The sequence below is a fragment of the Aotus nancymaae genome, unplaced genomic scaffold, assembly GCF_030222135.1.
Source record: "Aotus nancymaae isolate 86718 unplaced genomic scaffold, 86718_ANA_hifiasm-v0.15.2.pri h1tg000007l, whole genome shotgun sequence".
In the NCBI taxonomy this organism is placed as follows: Eukaryota; Metazoa; Chordata; class Mammalia; order Primates; family Aotidae; genus Aotus; species Aotus nancymaae.
In genome coordinates, this window is record NW_026988418.1 from 16,917,016 (window position 1) to 16,925,406 (window position 8,391).

At 53.3% G+C, this 8,391-nt stretch overlaps 1 protein-coding gene across 1 annotated transcript; it reads left to right on the forward strand.

Moving 5' to 3' along the window:
- The first annotated feature begins 926 nt into the window (after positions 1 to 926).
- On the forward strand, positions 927 to 8,071 carry DMRTB1 (DMRT like family B with proline rich C-terminal 1). The gene is made up of 4 exons (XM_012442461.2): positions 927 to 1,488; positions 2,965 to 3,137; positions 6,113 to 6,326; positions 8,004 to 8,071. Exons 1-4 carry the CDS (start codon positions 927 to 929, stop codon positions 8,069 to 8,071), a joined length of 1,017 nt encoding a protein of 338 aa, XP_012297884.1.
- Positions 8,072 to 8,391: the final 320 nt, after the last annotated feature.

The window sequence follows — 8,391 nt, forward strand, 5'->3', positions numbered from 1 at the left end:
TGTGCTAGCTTTTTAGATGTCCCAAGATTTGGTTGTTTTACAAGGATAACTAAATTCATGATGCGGTTAAGCAATGACTCAAGCTAGTGCTAGAATTTAAAAAAATTTTTTTTAGAAATGGGTCTGGCTACGTTGCTCAGGCTAGTCTCGAACTTCTGGGCTCAAGGGATCCTCCGGAGTAACTAGGGCTACAGGCAGGCGTCACTATGCCAGGCTTAGTGTTAGAATATTCTATTTTACTTTAAAATACTCTATGGTCACTTTGGAAGGCATCAACATCAGCAATGTGCCATCTCCCAGAAATGCATTTCTACACCAAGACTCTCAAAAAATGGGAATTACTGTAAGGGCACACCCTTGAGCAACCATCACACCGCACTGAGCTCTTGAGGATATACTGGAAACATCTCTGCAGGGCAGAGAAGTAAAATGCCACAGAAGCAGAAGGTTTGGGGAGGAAAAATACGGTGTGCCTCTTACAGTGCTTTTCTACTGGAATGGGTTTCTTCCTGAGAGCTACATTCCTCCGGAGTGTTAAATATGTGGACCACTGAATATCACTCCACCTTTCCTGAAGTTAGAAAATACCTTCCATCGGTGGCGGGAACAGAGTTTGGAAAATTAAATGCCTAAGATTTCAGATAAGTTAAATGACGTACATGCAATAGCATCCCATGCAGAATTTATTCAATCTAATCCATTACATCTAATTACCCAAAGCACAGAAACTCTCCAAACTGTACACCCCCCAAAAGGAGGGAAAATGTAAGGTTCTTGCTGCAGTTCCTGGGACACTGCGTGCTGCTTTGTTACAAGTGTATCCAATGTCCCCAGAACCAGAGACTTGTGGGGCGCGGCTCATTCCAGCGCCACTTGCTCTGCAGCTTTCAGAGGTGGCGGTTGTGATACGAAGGCTGACCTTGCCAATGGCCGACAAGATGCTGCGCACCCCCAAGTGCTCGAGATGCAGGAACCATGGCTTCCTGGTGCCTGTCAAGGGCCACGCGGGCAAGTGCCGCTGGAAGCAGTGCGTCTGCGAGAAGTGCTCCCTGATCTCGGAACGCCAGAAGATCATGGCGGCACATAAGGTGCTCAAGAGCCAGGCCGCCGAGGAGGAGCAGGAGACGGCCCAGTGTGTGCAAGGGCCCGAGCAGGTCTCCGGGGCCGCGGCTGCCGCCCCTAGCCCCATCCGCGTTCCAGACCCCGGCCCACTGCCTCCGGGGACCCCCTCCGGAGACGCGGAGCCGGGACCAGAGGGTCGCGCTGCAGCTTGCGTCTTCGAGCGGCCCCGGAGCCCCAGCCCGAGCGCTTGCCGGCCCGTTCTGGGTGGCCGCGGCCACGTGGGACCGATCGAGCAAGCCGCTGTGGCGATGCCCAGCCCTGCGGGACCCCCTTTCGGGGCGGAGACCACAGGTAGAGGCTCCCCCGGCCTCCTGGACCTGCACAGGCCGCTGCGGCCTGTATCCAGCCTGCCGTTCGCTGACTTCGGTAAGTTGTGGCCTTGGTCCCGCGGTTGGCTCCCGGAGCTGGCAGCCCAGGCCAGCCTGGATGGGCAGCTGGTGTAGGGTTCATTCAGGGTGGGGAGAATGCTTTCCATGGGTATCGGACATTCTGCTTCGAGAAACCCTTCTCAGAACAGGGATTTAGATTGGGTACTTTTCGCAAAAAAAAAAAAAAGAAAGAAAGAAAAAAGAAAGGAATGGGCAGTTCAGAGGGCTTTTAACATTTAGTTGTAGTTTGTGCCATTCTAGCATACAACAACAAAATGGCGTCCAGTCGACTTAGCAGTGCTTCCTCTGCGGGGAGGCTTCAAGGAGCCCAGTCCTACTGCGCTTGCGCACCTCTTCCCGCCATTTCCTTGGGCTGGAGGCTCCTCCTCCAGAATTCCAGTATTTTCCTGCTGGCGGGTTGGCGCAACGACGACTGCGCCTGCGCACTTTTCCTCCTTGTTCCCTGTGCGGTCGGGAGGCTCCTCCCCGGCCCTGGGCCAGTGCGCCTGCGCACCCTTTCTGCCTTGTCCCCACGTGCGGGTGAGGTAAGACCGTTTGTTTACTCGAAAGGACAGTTGGTCTGTTGAAATGTTACCTTTTCTCCCCTCACCTTGTACATAAATTACATTGTTCTCTGCGTCTTGGAGCTTATGGTATTGAAGTACAGTTTCAAGTTACATGTACATTTGAAGTTTTAAAAGCCGCAGGGTTCGGTGCGGATGCGTTTTCCTGGTGTGTCCCCATGGCCGTGTGGTGGGATGGGCTGGGGCCGAGGCAGGGGGCCGGGGGCCACTCGCCCTGTCACGCTGGGCAAGCTCCTGCCCTCTGTGTGCCAGGGCGTTGGTCCGGATGCTCTCGCAGACTTGACCCGCCTTCCCGGCTATCCAGAAAAATCGAGGTCCCCAGGAAACCCCCCATCTAACGGGGTGAAACCGCAATTCTAGGAGAAGCCGCCTTTCTTTGTCCCAACTTGACAGACAAGCAAGGCTGAGCTGAACCATGAGGCAGGCATTAATGATGGTGGACGGGGGTCACATTTCTGCCCCTCAAGGACCTTGTCCTTGTGGGAGGGACAAGGTTCATCAAAGAGTCACACAAATCGGTGTCCGGAGCTCGACCCATGGCCGGGTTCGCTGTGACCCGGAGGAGGAGGAGCTCGGCACTGAGTACTCGAGGACTCGTGGAGGCAGAGTGCGGGCTGACGGCGTGCAGGGCAGCCGGGAGCTGCCGGCCGAGGGCGCGGTTAGGTCTGGAGGCGGCCCCGGCCCACAGCGGGCTTGGTGGCCTTGCGGAGGACTCTCCAGAGCAGCGGGGCTGCCTAGGGGATAGAGACCCAGTGAGGGTCCAGGGAAGGAAGGGCGGGGCGGGCTGTCTGTGCGTGGATGGAGCGCTGATGACGCCGCCACCCTGGGCCTTTCTGCGGAATCTTCTCCCAGCAGTGTCTAACACTTCCCTCCTTGCTTGCCTTCTTTAGGGCGCCATCTGAGCATCAACCCGGACCGTGCGCTGGGCCCTGAGTACCCCGGCGGCTCCAGCATGCACCCCTACTGCCCGTTCCCGCTGGGCTACCCGGACACCCCTCCTGGCGTCCCCCTGCAGCAGGGCTTCCGGCATGTGTCCCGCAGCCAGTACCAAGGCGGAGGCTTGGTGAGTCCCACCCCTCATTCCTTGTCAGCTTCTTCCTCCTCCCAGCTGCCCCTGCCGCCTTGATGGATCTTCAATCCCAGGAAGCCAGCTGTCATAAACCGTGTGCCCGACTCCATGCCAGCCCCCGAATGCTGGTGGAAGGCAAGGCACTGCCCAGGTCCAGTGTGTGTCTCTGGAAGCATACACGTGTGGACCGGTCTGCACCACTCGGCCTGGACTGTGGCCTGTGCTTTTCAGGGCTGTGGGCTGAAAGGCTCTGGGCTTTCCAGGTGTCACTTGCCTTGACTCATGCTGATGCTAGAAGGGCCCTTCGTTTTGCTGGCCTCCAGAGAGGGAATATCACTTCCTGGGACCACAAAATTTAGGGCAGAGCCAGGACCAGAGCTAGGCTCCCTGCCCACAGGTATAGCACACTTGAGACTGCAGAGGGCTTTCAGGAGGAGGTGGCGTTTGAGCTGAGTGATGAAAAATATGGAACCCTTCCCCCAAACACCTGACACCTTAGAAAATACCTGTTGAGAGAATGAAATTTAATCATTTTATAAGATTAATAAAAGTCAGTTGCTAGCTAGTGTTCTCACTGAGCTGGGAATTTTGAGTACCGAGTGTGTAACGTCAGGTCACCCCTGTGGTGTGTACTGCAAGGCAAGTGTGATTGGGTTTTATGGCTTGATTACCAGCTCCTTCCAGACTAGGATGGCTAAAAGCCCCCTTCCTCCCTAATGAAAGTTATTAGCCACACAGCATGGAGCCCATCCAGTAGGGCTCGAGCTGTGCCTGGGCAGGTCAGACACACAGGTCACCGGGTCCTCACTCCTGCTTCAGCCTGGTGGCAGCAGCATCCCTTCCACTTGTCTTAGATGTTGTAAAATTGTACTTGAAAATCATTTTCCATTGGTTCAAGGAAAGAAAGTTTGAAAGCCATTGGCCTTGATAATTCTAGGGTGCCTACTGAACCTTCAAGGTAGGTGTTATACTCCATTGTAGCATTGAGAAAAAAGGCTCAGAGAAGCTAAGTCTTTGGCCAGGGTCACAAAACTGGTGAGAGAGAGACTGGGATTCCAGTTACACAGCTGGTTGGTGACAGTACCAGGTCGTGCACCTCGGCTGCCCTGACTCTGGAGCCCAGGCGCTATCCACTGCCCCTCCCTCTCTCATACAGAGGTAGAACACACCTGGCTTTTGACTTGCACCACCACTGCTGCCTGCCTGACATCTGTGGGTACTGTCCAGGGAGAGCCAGGCATCTCCAGCCTCCACACAAAGAGTGGGGCTCTGGCCAAGTAGAGCATGCGCCTTCTGCTCACGCAGAAGCCTGGAGCCTGGCGTCCAGGGCAGGGCTCTGACTGACAGGCCTGCCAGACGGCCTTTGTTAAGAGTGTGATCTCAGTTGGTTTATCTGGGCCTGAGCTGCCACCACAGGCCCCAGGCAGGAGCTGTGATCCAGGGAAACACTTGGCTGGGCAGCTTGGAATTAAAACACTAATAATCCCCTGTCCACCCTCTCTCATCTGGAGAGAAGATCAGGCGTTGATTTGTGAGCTATTTCAAACCCAAGAGCCCCTGAATCACTTTCATCCTTGTCCTGCTGCCCCCTGTCGAGGCGTGGAGGTGATCCCAGAGCAGCTTCCTCCTCCCTGTTCTTGTCCCTGCCCCACCTGCTGCTGCTTGGCTTCCTCTGCTCCCCTATTCACAGGACAGCACAGGCCCTGGAGGTGGACAGACCTAGGGTCCAATCCTACCTCCTCCATCGTGTCCCAGCCATGTGCTCCGTGGCAGTTACCTGACCTCTAAGGGCCTCACTTGGTCTTGGTCTGTAAAATGGGGGTAGGAGGACCTATTTCATAGGGCTCCTGAGTCGAATAAATAAGGCGATGCATGTGAAATACCTAGCACAGGGTCTGGCACATAGTAGGTGCTTAAAAGTGGGCTTTCTCCCCTTCCTGGTGGTTGAAGGAAGTTAGGAAATGCTGGGTTAATCTAAGGAGATTTTTACAGCTTCTTCTGAGCCTTTAATATACTCTTGTGTGACCCACTAATGTGGGGAGTACTATGTGGGGTTCCTCAAGCTCACTTAAATAACACTTTTAAGAGTACTAAGAAATATCTTGTAGGACACCAGGGCTCCCTGAAACTGAGCTCAGGAAGCGTTGCTCTGAAGCATTGAGAAGTAAATGACAGGAGCCACATCCAAAACTCAGTATTATTTCTTAGGACGTTTGTGTCTTTCTCAGTTAAGCTCAGAGCTGTGTAGTCATCCCCCTCCAGATCCTGTGATGGAGCCCTGTGCTGTGGTAAGGGGTTGGAGTCCATCCCTTGAAGAAGGAACAGAAGCAGCAAGTGTTGGTCAGTGAGGCCCCTTGTCTGAAGTCACCAGCGTATCTTGCCTCAGAAACAGCTGCACTACACCCATATTGCCAATTTCTTCTCCCAGAGGCCCCCTGGCACTTGAGTTTAAGTCACCACATGTGCCAGACAGGGGGTCCTGTGGTGTTAGGATGCATTCAGACCCTTCCCCAGTGCAGAGCAGTGCCGCACAGTCAGCTGAGTGGGCTGTGGAGTCAGGCAACTTGGGATCCAGTTCTGCCCTTACCCCAAAGCAGCTCTGAGGCCCTGGGCCTGTAGCTTCATCTCACTGAACCTGTTTTTCATCGTTTCAAGGCTAGTAATAGAACCCCCCTCCTAGGTTCGTGAGCACCCCAGCACAGTCCCCCTGGCATATACAGAAAGGTTCAGTCACTGTGACCACTCAGCTGTTCCCATGCTTATCTGAGGTTGCCTGTGTTGCTTCTTGCCTTCAATAATTTGGCAGGTGTTTGCTGAATGCCTCCTTCCAAGTGCCCTGTGCCTGTGTGTTTGGAGCTGTGCATCTAACCCATCAGGAGCCCACAACTTCAGGGGTGAAAGCTATGTTTGCTCAGCCCATCTGGCTAACTCTCTCCCCTCTCTGCCTCTCTGCTGTGTGTGCTGTGCAGGCATCGGAACCAGTGGGAGACTTCCAGCCAAGCTACTACCTGCCACCGCCACCACTGCCACCCCTTCCACCGCTTCCACCGCTTCCACCGCAGCCCCAATTCCTCCCACCAGGATACCTCTCTGCCCTCCACTTCCTCCCCCCGCCACCACCACCACCACCTCCATCATCTTTCTCACTGACCGTCCCGATTGATACCGACAAAGAAAACACTGGTGAGTGAGCTTCCAGGAGAGACAGGGAGACTTTCTGGAGGAAGAGGTACCTAATCTAAAGAGAGATTAGGTGTGGGAAGAAGGGACATGGAATTTGAAAGATGCTGAGCCCTAGGAGGAGCTCTTTCTTAACCCCTTCTCCAGTCTCCATAAGCATGGATCTAAGGGAGGTGGGAATGGGATTCCAGGTGAGGAAACCAGGCCTCCAGCAGTTCTTGTAAGTTTAAGTGGCAGAGCTGGGATTTGAGCAGAGTTCTAAGTTTAGCTCCCAGTCCATCCAGTGCCTGTTCACTCACCTTGTTGGCTCTGTGGGCAGAGCTGTGGAGGACAGCAGGCATATGGTATGTTTGGAAGACCAGAGGTGCCAGGCCTTTCTAGCTAGGACTGGGGAGCAGATGCAGAGCCTGGAGCAGTGGCAGAAGCCAGTGTGGTAGGGCTGTGCCTCTGCTCCAGGCCACTCTGAGGGAGCCACATTAGGAGCTAGAGAATCTGTCCTTCACAAGTTCTGCCACTGGGGCACTGGATGATCCTGGGCACTGAGGCTTTTCAACTGTAAAAGGGGCCCCTTTACTAGCTTACTGTGAAGGTCGAGGAAACTTTTGGATGTGAAAATGTTTTGGGTTTTCTTTTGAGGGCCCTTGGAGCTTTCAAGCTTCTAGGACTTTTTTCCTCTCAGTCTTCCCCTGGGGCTCCTGTGATTTGGAAAGAACTGACAAACTCAACTAGGCCTTTAAAATGACTGTCAGATCATCTTATGAGCTGGGGGAGTCTGGTGGTATCCCCACTTTACTGAAGAGGAAACAGGCCTGTTATACACTTCCTGTGTGTGAAGCGCCTAGATCCAGTAGCTGGAGAGGTACTGTTATGTGACTGAAAGCCACTTGCCCAGCTGTGTAATTTGGGCAAGCTCATTCACCCTTTTGTGCTCCAGTTTCATCATATGTAAAAGTAGACTAATAAGGGTCCCTACCTCATGAGGATTCTGAGGATTAAACAGAACCTGGAGTGATGAAGGCATTGGTGAAGGTAGCCTATTGCTCTCTGTTTCACTTGGTCCCCATGCTGCCACTGCAAGGTGGATATATCTCGTTTAACAGAAGGGGAAGCAGAGGTTCAGCTGTGGAGTATCTTACTGATTCCTCCCAGCTTGTGAAGGGTAGCATGAGACCTGGAACTTGAATCTGAATCACATAGCCAAGGCTAGGATTCCAGGTTCCTGATGCCTAACAAGTTCAAGAAAATTCATTATCCCCTGGGGCTGGGAAAGACGAGAAAAGCTTATAGAAAATCTGTATCTGGGCCGGGCACAGTGGCTCACACCTGTAATCCCAGCACTTTGGGGAGGCTGAGGTGGGTGTATCACCTGAGGTCAGTTCAAGATCAGCCTGGCCAACGTGGGGAAACCCCATCTCTAATAAAAATACAAAAATTAGCTGGGCATGGTGCCGGACACCTGTAATCCCAGTACTTGGGAAGCTGAGGCAGGAGAATCGCTTGAACCTGGGAGGCAGAGGCTGTAGTCAGCCAAGACTGTGCCACTGCACTCCAGCCTGGACAACAGAGTGAGACTCTGTTTCAAAAAAAAAAAAGAAAGAAAGAAAGAAAATCATCATCTGTAAATAGGTAGTTGTAGTTTGCCCTCTTTCTAAATCCAGCCACCTTCTTTGTCCTTCACAGATGACCAGGATGCAGAGGTCCCGGCGGGTGAGCCCAGCCAGCCATCATCTCAGGAGCAGTCCAAATAGGCCTCAGGCCTGCCCTCCCGGCCAGGAGAATGAGGCATTGGGGGTGACAGCAATGATTTTCTTGTCTGCATTCAGTGATATGTGGGGAGGATGGAGGTTGATAGGCATAGATAGCAACTGATTCTGAGTTCAAGATAGGAGGGAGAGTGATTTCTAAGTTTCTTTCAGTCCTGCGCTCTGCAGTTGAAGAGGAATGTGGAGGAAGCCATTACCAGGGGAGCGCTAGGGCTCTGAGGAGTGGGTGGCTGGGAGAAGCTCCCATTTAGGAATGAATTTAACTGTTCTTGGGTTGCACTGCCATTTATTGGAATAAGCCCTAA